General features: G+C 37.1%; 1 protein-coding gene across 2 annotated transcripts; it reads left to right on the top strand.

Annotated features, from left to right (window-relative positions):
* The first annotated feature begins 451 nt into the window (after positions 1 to 451).
* sp2 (sp2 transcription factor) lies at positions 452 to 10414 on the top strand. Of its 2 annotated transcripts, none has more exons than XM_051121980.1 (8): positions 452 to 488; positions 1732 to 1808; positions 3272 to 4030; positions 5891 to 6109; positions 6206 to 6491; positions 6613 to 6799; positions 8598 to 8791; positions 8876 to 10414. In XM_051121980.1, the coding sequence occupies exons 1-8, from the start codon at positions 482 to 484 to the stop codon at positions 8974 to 8976; spliced, it is 1830 nt and encodes a 609-aa protein (XP_050977937.1). In that variant the 5' UTR covers positions 452 to 481; the 3' UTR covers positions 8977 to 10414. The 2 variants fall into 2 exon arrangements, with proteins under 2 accessions (XP_050977937.1, XP_050977938.1); XM_051121981.1 differs by lacking the exon at positions 452 to 488 and adding an exon at positions 498 to 1471.
* The last annotated feature ends 3093 nt before the right edge of the window (positions 10415 to 13507 follow it).

The following is a 13507-nucleotide window of genomic DNA, read 5'->3' as shown; positions in this document are numbered from 1 at the left end:
CATTAATGAGATGCACCGTCCATCACCTCTAGGTTGCGCAACAGCCATATATTCTGATAGAGCGCCTGCTTTCATATTACAAAAGAAAAGTACCAAAGTGCACGAAGGCTGATCGATCGAAATAGTTGTCAATTACTTTTGATTGATACGCTTTACCCATTTCTAACTGGGCGAGCTAAACGTCAGTAAAATTCAAGCCTGTGTATTATTGGCTCGACTTATTATTTTGACTCCTTCACAACGCCCGCCTTTCTCCTGAAAACTCGACAATCCATTGGCCAAAAATATATCCTTCAGCTGTCATAGAAATACTACCTCATCTCATTGGCGGGAACCAGCGTCAATCAGAGAAATGCTGTGCTAGGATTGGTCAGGATCGCGAGCTGGCGCTGATTGACAAGTAAGCTGATTGGCCAGAGAGCGCGGGTGGGGCGGTATCTCGTGTGGGCTCTTCAAGGCTTCACGGAGAGTGAATGTCGTCATGAGCGGTGGGTAGGAATTATAACGTTGGTGTTTATATTACTATGTTACTTTCTTAAACATTTTCTTGAGTGATTGAGCCGATATATATTTTATATCGTAGCTAGCACACATGAGTTTTAAAAATCATGCGTAGCACGGCGATTCTACCAAATGCACACTTCCGGAATCACGGTTCTTTTCCGCAGCGAAGAGTTTATCTGGCTAGTTAGCACTTTAGCATGCTAAGCCAGCAGTTTCCTCCTCCATCAGCGCACTCTTGAGTCTGTCTGCCCGCAGACAGAATAACCGTTTAGTAGCGCACTCGTAGAAAGACGTAAACGTGCAGACGGCTGATTAAAACATAATGTAAAGCGAGGTTAAATGTATATCTTGAAGAATTTAATTAGCATAGCTCAACCACTTGCAGGCATCTGACGTTTAGCCTGTTAGCGTTAGCCGCTGGTTTCAGCCTGCAGGTTTAACCAAACTGCATTTTTCTTTTATATAGTCATAATAACAGCATTTCTTCCCTCCAACTACGAATTATGTTGTAAATACACAAGGTTTGATTATCAGCCGTTGTGTCCTGGTTTTTAACTTATGAAAGCAAGTTCATTATGTGGTAAAGTTGGAAAACCGTTAAATGTGATCCCAGAAATATCACTGTTGTGTACTTTCTTTGGACTTACCATAATTGTGATCCCGTCCAAATAAATGTGGATAAACGGTTAACTTTGTTAGCTTTGACAGCCAATTAGGAAGCACCATAACATCAGTTGTTTATTTGGGTCGGGATCTGAGATTGTAGTACATGCGGGGTCAATGGGGTCAGTGCTGGGTGTTTACCATAAATGTATGTATACTAGAGCAGCGACTCTCAGTCCTGGTTTTGAAGAAGCCCAGCACTTCAGGACCAGGATTGAGAACATCTTATGGTGTGCTATTAGTGGACTGAGTTTTAAACCCTGTCCCGCTGAATCGCTCCTTTCCAGGGTTTAGATTATCACAGGTAACGCCTCTTTAGCTACCCTGTCATAACTGAAAGTGCATGCCATTCATGTTTTGTTTATTGTGTGTGAACTGAACAATCAGTTCATTGGATTTGTTCAGTATTTCCAGTTTCTGTGCAAACGTTGATCACAATGCTGTGGTGCTTAATAAGGACATGGAGTTCATTTGACTTCAAATAACTTCTGCTGCATTATTTCATTCTCAAATGGAGAGTTTTGGTGTTTTCTTTGCATAAATAGATTCACCTTCTTCTCACAGATCAAAAGGACAGTATGGCCACCACTGTCGCAGTCAGCCCCAGTGAATATCTTCAGCCCTCCACCACCACTTCTCAAGTAAGGGTCCATCAGTCTGTATTTTTAGATTGTGTTTTAGGGATGAGCTGATAGCAATATTTGATAAGCTAGTAATTATTTTCATAGTGTCAATGAAAATACCTTTACTGCTTATTCTCAGAATATATGTTCTTATAAATTTCATATTATGAATAAAAATCTTGAAATATGATGGTTTTACTATAGTTAATGTAGTTAAAATTCTAATTTTTGTAATAAAAAGGAGGTAAATGTACTAATAACAGTCAAAACTTTAATCAAAAAATATATTTTTTATTTTACTATTTTTATTGATTTATTTAATGTGACAGCCAAAACTTGAAAATCAAATGTTTGTGCATTTACTCATGAATTAGAAGTTATTTTTCAGATACAGTGCAGTTCAGTTGAATTTTATTAAGTTATGACTTTTTATTAAGCTTGCTCTCCCTTGTGCAAAAGCTGGATACATAATTCATTTTTTGATGTACCATATAAAATAGATACTCATTTTGAAATTTTCTAAAAAATACATTTTACAGTGTCATTAAATTATTAGTTATTTTAAAGATGGATTTGAAGTAAGAGTTAAATGACAGCAAATGTTGTTTAAATGTAAAACGTTTTTTTCCTTTTTTAAATCATATTATTACTCTAGAATGCTTAATTCTGATTGGTTAGTTGCTGCATTCCACAGTTAAATATTTAGTTGTAAAATAAAATACACTACCAGTCAAAAGTTTTTGAACAGGAGGATTTTAATGTTTTTTAAAGAGGTCTCTTCTGCTCACCAAGCCTGTATTTATTTGATCCAAAGTACAGTAACAGTACATTTTGAAATATTTTTACTAAGTTTAAGTGTGACTTTGTTCAAAGTAAATCCTACACCAAACTTTTCACATCTTTGCTGAAGGCTGGAATACACTACATGACTTTTGCCTAGATGTTTGCCTCAATTCACAGTCTGAACAAGTTGACATTAGTCAGTTGAGTGGACAGATTAGCAGAAAAATACATTGTGTATAATGGACACAGACACAGATTGTTTTTAGCTTTAGACTATACACCCAGTCATTGGAGATCAAACATGTTCAGCCACTTTTAGAACACACATTGTTTTAATTTCTCATACTTCTCCTAGCAACAAGACACATGTTTCTGCATGAGTTTTTCTTTGGCAAGTCTAGTAATGTGTGATAGTTTAGTGTATGATGCCCAGTTTTTCTCTGTAGCCATTTACACTGACTCTGTAAGTGTGTATAAAGCCTGTTCAGATTGTGAAAGTCATGCTGTGTATTACAGCTTTAAATATGTTTGACAGCTGTCCCAAAAAGCAATTTTCTTACATAGCTGTGCCAGTTTAATTCCTTTTATAGTTACTGATACAAACATTTTTTTGTAGTACTGCTTGAATTTTAGTAATTGTCTCAAACTCTGGTACATCTTTCCTGCTGCTAATTGTATATCAACACTCTGTTGCATAGGATTCACAGCCCTCCCCGCTGGCACTTTTGGCGGCTACCTGCAGTAAGATCGGGCCTCCAGCTGCCCAGGCCCCAGTCAGCACGCCACCGTCTCAGCCAACCACACGCCGTCTACACCCCATCAAGCCCGCCCCTATCGCCCCGGCTCCACCCAAAAACCTTGGGTTCCTCTCAGCGAAAGGAAATGTTATCCAGCTGCCCGCCGGACTTGGTTCGTCAGGGGCCAGCCCTATTGTCTTCACTATCCAGAGCCCTTCACGTCCAGCAGGCACATCTACTGCCAACATCCAGTACCAAGTGATTCCTCAGTTCCAGGGTTCTCAAACCATTCAAATGATGCCTCAGGGAGGACAGATCCAAATCATCCCCGGAACCAACCAGGCCATTATCACCTCACCTGTCACAGTTCAGGCCGCCACACCAGCCCCGCCACCTCTGGCCCCGGCACCGGCCCCCCAGCAGAAGACGGTGCCGATCAAGCCATCCCAAAAGAGGCGGCAGAATAACGCCAGTGTAAATGCTAACGTTGTACGGCTCCCTGGTGGACTCACGCTCCCACTCAATGTTACTTCGAGTGAGTTGGGAGGAGCGCAGGTTGTGACAGAGACTGCTGCTGCCCCAGTGAAGGGCAAGAGGGGGAGGAAGAGACAGGTGGCTATTGCCCCGCCCACCCCGACCCCTCAACCGGCCTCACCGCCACCTGTAGCTGAACAGGTTGAAGCCTTGCTAATAGAGACCACAGCCGACAACATTATTCAGGTATGTGCGTTTTTGCAATTCTGCTTTGGCTTCTTAAAAACCTTGAGTGCTTTAGCTTAAAATTGTGAAATTGTCACTTGCTGGTTTCCTGGATATTGTTTCATCTGAAAGATTTCTACATCAAAATGACCTTTATTATTTTCACTGTTCTATGTTGGCACGTGTTTCATAAGATATTTTCAGTTACTTTTTGTTTGCAAAAAAAAAAAAAAAAATCATTATTATTTTTACCCCAAAATTAAAGCATGTTAAAAGAGAATTCCACTTCCAAAACAACAATTCACAAGTAATTTACTCAACCCTTGTCATCCAAGATATGTCTTTCTGTCTTCAGTCGTGAAGAAATTATGATATTTAAGTTAAGCATTTCAGGATTTTTCTCCATATAATGGACTTTATTGGTGCACTGATTTTGAATTTCCAAAATGTAGTTTAAATCCAGCTTCAAAGGGCTCTAAATGATCCCAGCCGAGGACGATGGGTCTTATCTAGCAAAATGATTGGTAATTTTTTCTGGAAAATAAAATTTTTATACTTTTTAAGCACAAAAGCTCGTGTAGCACAGGCTTTTGAATGCGCGTTCGATACGCTACGTACTATTGAATCATGTCGAAAGGTCACGCGGAACGTAGGCAGAACTACAGACCCAGTGTTTACAAAGCGAACGCGCAAAGACTAAGAAAGTGCAAGTAAGTTTGTAAACGCTGTTTAAAAGGTACAACGATGTCCTCCTCTCAAGTTGTAGGAGAAAATAAGATTTAATAAGTTTTTCACCATACTCAGGACACAGACGATGAACTTGCACATGATTCGTAGTAGTGATGGGAAGTTCGGATCATTTTAATGCTATAAGAAGCAGAAAAGATTAATTCATTGTTTACCTGGGTCTTTAGTCTATGATTAGCTCACCTCACTTCTTATCTGACAAGTTTTGGGGTTTGAGTCATTCATTTATCACATGACAGCCCCATAAGATGAACAGATGTTTTTTATTTTTTATTTTATTTTTTTATTCATCAGCAGCACAGCTGTTTTCAATATTTATAGGAAATCAGCATATTAGAATGATTTCTGAAGGATCATGTGATACTGAAGACAGAAGTAATGATGCTGAAAATTCAGCTTTGCATCACAGGAATAATTTCTATTTTTAAGTATATTAAAATAGAAAACCACTATTTCAAATTGCAATACTATTTCTCAATATTATTGTTTTTTCTGTATTTTTAATCAAATAAACGCAGCCTTGATGAGCAGGAAAGGCTTCTTTAAAAACATTACAAAATCTTACTGATCCCAAACTTGAATGGCAGTGTATATACAGCGTATATATTTGTTTCTCATTTTCATTCATCTTAATAATCATTAATATTTGATAGTAAGAAAAATAATGCTACATAACATTAGATCATTTAGTATTATTTATTTAGAATAAATTTTTTTTGTCTATTTTAAGTTCTTAAAACTAAGTTCTTTTCATTTTAGTTTTAGTTAACTTTTAGTTTTTATTTATATTCAGTTAGTATTTTTAAAGCTTTAACTTTAAAATTCCAACTCTGAGGTGAAAGCTTTCAACTAATTTAGATTTTGTTTCCATATTAATTTCAAGTTTTAGTCAGCAATAGTGATCTTAATTAAAACTATGATAATGTAATAATGAGGATCACAACTAAGGAAGAAAAAATATGTTTGTCAATAATGTCACAATGCAAATGAAGTAGGCTTGTTTTTTGTTTTTCTGTGTTTTATTTTGAGTGAATTATGAATTATGACATAGTTTTTATAAAACTTACCCTGGAAACATGTAGGCAGCTGTTTTTGTTGCTTGCGTATAGCCCTAAAAATGTCTTCCTGTCCCAGGCAGGAAATAATCTCCTGATCGTGCAGAGTCCAGGGGGGAGTCAGCCTGCAGTGGTGCAGCAGGTGCAGTTGGTTCAGCAGAAATCGGATCAGCAGGTCGTTCAGATCCCCCCACAGGCTCTAAAAGTGGTACAGGCTGCCTCTGCCACACTTCCCCCTGTACCACAGAGACAAACAGTCACGCCCAGTGTGCAGGTGTCCCCCCCAGAACCCACACAGGTACATCAGAAAACAAACCAAAAAATAATATTTTTATATTAATTTAGAGTCCATTGCCAAAAAATGTCATTTCATGCATGTGCTCTGCTCTTCCAGGTGCTGATTAAAACAGCCTCAGGTGAATGGCAGGCTGTACAGCTACAGGAGACAACTGTTACCACGCCAACAACACCCACCAGCACCCCCACACCTGCGGTGGTCACTAAAAAGGCTCAAACAGGGACACGGAAAGAAAGGACTCTCCCTAAGATTGCCCCGGCTGGAGGGGGTCTGATAACACTGAACGCAGCCCAGCTAGCTTCTGCTGCTCAGGCAGTTCAGACCATCAATATTAATGGTGTCCAGGTGCAGGGTGTTCCTGTAACAATCACCAACGCTGGGGGTGAGTGAGTGAGTGCTGTTTCGACAACCAAATGTGAAAATAAAACTTAATATTGATTTGTATTACTTAATGCTTGGAGCGATGCATTGTGAATTATGTTAACATGATCTTGATCTTTTAGGCCAGCAGCATCTCACAGTGCAGACGGTTCCAGGTGCAGGTCTGCAGCTGGGCGGTGTACAGACACAGACGCAGACCATGCAGGTGGAACAGACACAGACACTCGCACTGGAACTGCAGAGTCAGCCAGGAGAGAAGAAACGGCGCATGGCCTGCACCTGTCCGAACTGCAAAGATGCAGAAAAGAGGTGGGAAAGCTTTAAATATAAAGGCATGTTTCAAACAAATCAGTGTGAATAGGGCTGGATGATATGGCACAATTTTTTTTTTTTTATCACAATATTAATTTCATACTCTGCAGTGAATGGGTCCAAACAGCTGATTAAAAATATCACAATAATCCACAAGTAATCTACTCCACTCCAGTCCATCAGTTAACGTCTTATGAAGTGAAAGCTGTTTGTTTATAAAAAAAAAAAAAAAAAAAAAGTAATTTAAGCATTTTTAACTTATGCCACAGTTGCTTCTGGCCAAAATAAGAGTGTTGGACAAAGTCCATCCCCTGTTGTGCTCTCACATCAAAATCCACCCACATCTTTGTTTGGAACTGTTTTGGACTAAACGTTATTTTATCTGTGCATATTTCTCACTGGAGGAAGAATTATTATGGATAGAGAACTAGTATTTTAGTTGGAAGCATTTGCAGTTAAAAACGTCTTGGTAGATTTGTTGATTACAAACATGCGGCTTGTCGCTTTACAAGTCGTTATTTAATGGACTGGAGTTATGTTTTGAATTGGATTTATCAGCTGTTTGAACTTTTATTCTGACAGCACCCATTCATTGCAGCAGATCCATTGGTGAGTAAGCGATGTAATGCTGAATTTCTCCAAATCGGTTCTCCAAAACTTCAAAAACGTCCTACGTTGCTGTTTTACCTTTTTTGTAAAGAATGTTTGATCTTTGCATGTTCACTTCGCAAACACTTGGGTTAGTACTTCTGCACTGATGTAGGACGATTTTAAGTTTTTAAGACGAGTTTTTTCAACATACCCTAACTGCCTTGAACCGGAAAAAACACTGTTCAGGCAGACCTAGACAAGATGAGTGTTTGAGGTTAAAAAGTATATAAACTGTATTTTTCTTTTTAGAAAATAACCAATAGTTTTGCTGAATAAGACCCTTTTTTCTCAGCTGGGATCATTTAGAGGCCTTTGAAGCTGCTTTTAAACTGCATTTTGGATATTTAAACTTGGGGCACCATTGAAGTTATGTACAAAAATGCAGAAATGTTTTCTTTAAAAACACAACTTCTTTACGACTGAAGAAAGAAAGACATAAACATCTTGGATGACAAGGGGGTGACCACATTATCTGTAAATTTTTGTTCTGGAAGTGAACTTCTCTTAATCAAGATTTGAAATGTAATGAATTGGAAAATATAACTATTAATTTGTAACAAAACACAGCATTTTTATTTTTGTCAAATTTTGACAGACTATGATCAGACAGGGCCAGGCTAGGGCCTGAGCATCTCTGGCCAGGGCCTATATTTGAGGCCCGTGCAGGGCTCTACATGAAATCATGCATGCACATTCCAGAGCTTGTGCAAAACAAGTAGTTGTGGTTAAAAAGTGTATAAATTTGTAAAAAATTTTTTTTTTTTTTTTTTTAAGAAAATAGCAGATTGTTTTGCTAGATAAGACCCTTATTCCTTGGCTGGGATCGTGTAGAGCCCTTAGCTGCAATGAAACTGCAATTTGGACCTTCAACCCGTTGATCTCCATTGAAGTCCACTATATAGAGATGTTTATACAGAGATGTGTGTGTATATATATATATATATATATATATATGTGTGTGTGTGTGTGTATGTGTGTGTGTTTTCTTCAAAAACCTTCATTTTTTTCAACTGAAGAAAGACAGACATGAACATCTTCGATGAAATTTTTGTTCTGGATGTGAACGAATATTTTAAATTCAGATGGAGAAGCAGTAAACTAGTGTGTGTCAGAAATAACTTTTTGAAATTTTTGTTTGCTGCAGGCCAGGAGAGGTGGGGAAAAGAAAACACATCTGCCACATAGCAGGCTGTGAAAAGACCTTTCGAAAGACTTCCCTGCTGCGGGCACATGTCCGACTGCACACGGGAGAGAGACCCTTTGTGTGCAGCTGGGTCTTCTGCGGAAAACGATTCACACGCAGTGACGAGCTGCAACGACACGCCAGGACACACACAGGTATGTGAGCTCCAAATACACACATGCACAAAAAGTGTGATGCATCGCTTTTTAAATTCACCTCTTTTTTTTTTGTCTTTTCAGGAGACAAACGTTTTGAGTGCAATAAGTGTCAGAAACGTTTCATGCGGAGTGACCACCTCACGAAGCATTACAAAACGCACATCAACACAAAGAGCCTGTGAACATAGTCTTTCACAGGGTTTCAAGAACTTTGGGGGAGGGACAAGAAAGAAAAATGTTGTTCCCGGGGCTTGAAGGATGGGAGGAAACAGAGATCAACCCGCCTTCACATGTACGACAAGGCCCTGGAGAGTCACCTGTTTCTAACAGCCGTTTCAGGGTAAACTACACTCCTGCTGTCCACTTTTCTTACTCGCCCTCATCCACAGAGGAAGGCTGGCCGTAAAGTGTGACCCTCAACTTGGATACATGGATGCCAGTTGCGTGTTGACTGATTCCTCTGTTATACGGAGCGGAAAAGACGTCTGTCTCGGCACCAACAGACACTCCAGTCAAAAAAGGAAGAGAAAAGAAGTTACTTCCCCCCCCTCATTTACAATATTTGACATGTATATTTTTGGTTGTTTTAGCTAAACCAAGCCCCTCACATGAAGTGTAGCAGCTAATGGACAGTGTTTCCTGGCTTTTATTGTGTAAATGTTTGTTTTCATACATACAAACATACATTTGTACATACTATGGCAAATTTGAATACAGAAGCAACGCTTTGGACAAACTCTTTGACCCAGTTAAATTATATTCAATTGTTAAATGATTTTTTTTTTTTTTTACAAGTCAGCTTTGGAATTTTAAACAGAAGCTTGAAACTTTGTATAACTTTGGTTGATTGTTTTTAATATTAGTAGAGGTTTGGAAAATTAATATTTTGGCTTTTACATACATGTCCATGTTAGACAATCATGTCTTGTATAGAGGAGATAAACAGGATGGGAAATATCTCGGGACTTGCTACGTGTTCAAAGGTTGATCGTCATATAAAATAAGGAATAATTTATTGAATGTACGCAGCTTGTGTCTTTGTTAAAAGATTGCAAATGTGTCCATTCACAAAAATGTAGATAAGAACTCATGTTTCTGTTCTTGTGTAAAGCAGCACAAAGTATCTCACAAAACAGGATGCAATGTTTGATTGTGGTTGCATTATACTAAGTGAAAAGTTTTATTTAATTTAAGGTACATGTAAAGCGGCTACATGCGGATGGATTTAATGGTTAGTTATATTCAGTCATTCCATTTAAGTTCATCAAGTTTTTGTCCAAGCTCTCTAAAAGAGGCCTTAAGAAGAAAAAAAAATCTGTGCTTATGTATGTTTGTATAGTGTCTGAGTTCATACTGTTGTATTTGGGTGTAAAATGTAGGATAATTGTTACACAAACGTGTATTGGCTGTTGTTGCCAAACATGAAAGATGTGGACTGTGTACAGTGTAAATGAGAAGGAAAAAACAACATTGTATAGTTTCATTCCTATAATATCTAAGACTAATAGATTACCCTTTTTATTGACTAAAAGTTGCCTTAGTCTGCAGCACCCCATATTTAAAGAGATTTGTCTTTTTCCAGGGAACTGCATTTGTAGACCTGCTTTATCTTTTTTTTTTCTTTTTCTTTTTAGTTGTTTTTTTGTTTGTTTGTTTTTTGTCTAACTTATAAAGTGTTAAGAAATGCCAATTTATGTGCACTGACCAAATTCAGGGTTTTCACTGAGTGGATAATTTAATTTTTTGGTTCATGTACCTTCATCTGATTTGACAGAATAAAAAGTTCTTTATCTATCCTTGATAAACCCCACATTTAAAGAGTCCCGGCTTTGAAAATCGGTAGGTAACCCTGTGTTTGTATAACTTGTATTGAGGAGCTTAGACCAGAGAACTTGCTATCTTTTTCTACAGTCAGACCACCGCTCCCACTCACCTAATAAAGCATAACATAAAAAAACCCTTGAGTGTTTCTCTGTTTTTGATTGAAATTTGTTCTTTCAGCATTTAGTCGTTCTAATGTCCAAACCCACACATGACTTTGTCATCATGACTATATAGTAAAATCAGAAGCCGACCTGACCAAGTTCGGCAAAGTATAAGGTGCATTAAACTTTGCTAACAATAGTACTTTTGACAAGTGCAGACTAAATCTTAATTAACCATTTTGCTCAACACGTAAAGCCAATAATTAATATTTTGTTACTCTAACATATACTGGCAATAAAGTAATAGGAAGCACCTGGAAACTGTATATAAAAGAGGTTATTTGAATATTTTTTTCAACACGAAAATACAATTTCAAACATTTTTACTTCAAAACTGTATGTCAATTTAATGCATTACCGTTTTTTTCTGAGTGAGAACTGTTTCACCAATTTTTTTTTTTTTTCAGTGTTGGTCAAACATTTGTTTTTGGTTAAACACAGTTGAGGTCAAAAGTTTACATACACCTTGCAGAATCTGCAAAATGTTAATTATTCTGCCAAAATAAGAGGAATCATACAAAATGCATGTTATTTTTTATTTAATACTTACCTGAATAAGACATTTTAAATAAATACAGTCCACAAGAGAAAATAGTTGAATTTACAAAAATGACCCTAATCAAACATTTGCATAAACTTGATTCTTAATACTGTGTTGTAAGGTGGATGATCCACAGCTGTGTTTTTTAAATTAGTGATATTTATTCATAAGTTAATCCTGAACAGTTAAACTGCCTGCTGTTCTTCATAAAAATCCTTTAGGTCCCACAGATTCTTTGGTTTTTCAGCATTTTTTTTTAACCCTATCCAATGATGACTGTATGATTTTGACATCCATCTTTTCACACTGAGGGACTCATATGCAACTATTACACAAGGTTCAAAAGTTCACTGATGCTCCAGAAGGAGAAATGATGCATTAAGAGCTGGGGGGGTGTAAACTTTTGAACAGAATGGAGATGTGTACAATTTTCTTATTTTGCCTAAATATCTTCTTTTTTTTTGTCATGTAGTACTTCCCTTCAGTACTGAATGAAGCTACAGAAGATACTTACATGTTTCCCAGAAGACAAAAAAAGTAAAATTTACCCTGATCTTCAAATTTCACCCTCCAGTTCTTAATGCATTGTGTTTCCTTCTAAAAGCATCAGTGAGCGTTTGAACCTTCTGTAATAGTTGCATATGAGTCCCTCAGGTGTTCTCAGTGTGAAAAGATGGATCTCAATCATACAGTCGTTGTTGGAAAGGGTTCAAATACACAAAAATGCTGAAAAACCAAATAATTTGTGGGACTTGAAGGATTTTTCTGAAGAACAGCAGGCAGTTTAACTGTTCAGGACAAACAAGGGACTCATGAACAACTATCACTAGCAAAAAAACACAGCTGTGGATCATTCAGGTAACAACAGTTTTAAGAATCAAGCATATGTAAACTTTTGAACAGGGTAATTTTTATAAATGTAACTATTACTTTCTCTTTTGGACTATATGTAAACATCTTTTATGTGAAATATCTTATTCAGGTCAGTACTAAATAAATAACATGCATTTTGTATGATCTCTCTTATTTTGGTAAAATTATGAACATTTTGCAGATTCAGCAAGATGTATGTAAACTTTTGACCTCGACTGTAATAGTAGTGACTTGTACAATGCAAAGTCTATCTAGACCCAGAGCACGGTCACAAATCAAATATTGTTTAATAAGATATACATCCATTCAAATGTCCGTTTAACTTCAGGCCTCAGCAAACCTCCAAGTGGGCCTGAAGATGACTTAAAATGACTTAATTTTTGGTCTTTGAAGAATGAGGGAAATATATAAGAAAGGCTAATTTAAAAAAAAAATGATTTCTGGACCTGGAAAAGCAACTATATTACTGAAATCTTAAAACTCAGGCATTGTGATTGAATGTTTTTTGAAAATCTCTATCCAGTAAATCTCAAATGACTTGAAAATTTATTTGTTAAAGAATTAGTTCACTGCCAGAATAAAAATTTCCAGATAATGTACTCACCCCTATGTCATCCAAGATGTCTTTCTTTCTTCAGTCGAAAAGAAATAAAGGTTTTTGAGGAAAATTCAAGGATTTTTCTCCATATAGTGGACTTCAATGGTGCCCGATAGGGTTAAAGGTGCAAATTGCAGTTTCAATGCAGCTTCGAAAGAATCTACACAATCCCAGCCAAAGGAATAAGGGTCTTATCTAGCGAAATGATTGGTAATTTCCTAAAAAAAAAAAAAAACACAAATGCTCCTCCTGCACTAGCTGGATCTCACATTAGGTATCATCACGCACATGTGACTTAGGTGGAAGTACTGACCCAGTGTTTACAAAGTGAACGTGCAAAGAAAGTCAAACGCCATTTACAAAAAAAAATGTTAGAATAACAACTGAGGAAGGAAACTAATCCTTTAAAAAAAGAGTGGAAAACTGGAAGAACATTCAGTTCTTAAAAAACGTCTTGAAATTTAATCTACTGTTCAGATAATATTTGATAATTTTGTATTTACTCTTGCGTTTGTACAATATAGTGTTTTCTGTAAAATATTTTGTAGTATTTATACCTTTCTTTGCATTTTTTCAGTGTGATGTGATTTGTTCTTAACATCCTTTACACACAACTTTTGAATGGAGTTTTTCCTGATTTTGACAGCTTTACAGTTCCAGTTTCCATTTACATTCATTATATGGAAAAGAACAACTTGCACACATTATGCCTAACG

This window comes from Labeo rohita, chromosome 11 (assembly GCF_022985175.1).
Source record: "Labeo rohita strain BAU-BD-2019 chromosome 11, IGBB_LRoh.1.0, whole genome shotgun sequence".
Classification (NCBI taxonomy): Eukaryota; Metazoa; Chordata; class Actinopteri; order Cypriniformes; family Cyprinidae; genus Labeo; species Labeo rohita.
This window is presented reverse-complemented; position numbering and strand designations above follow the sequence as displayed.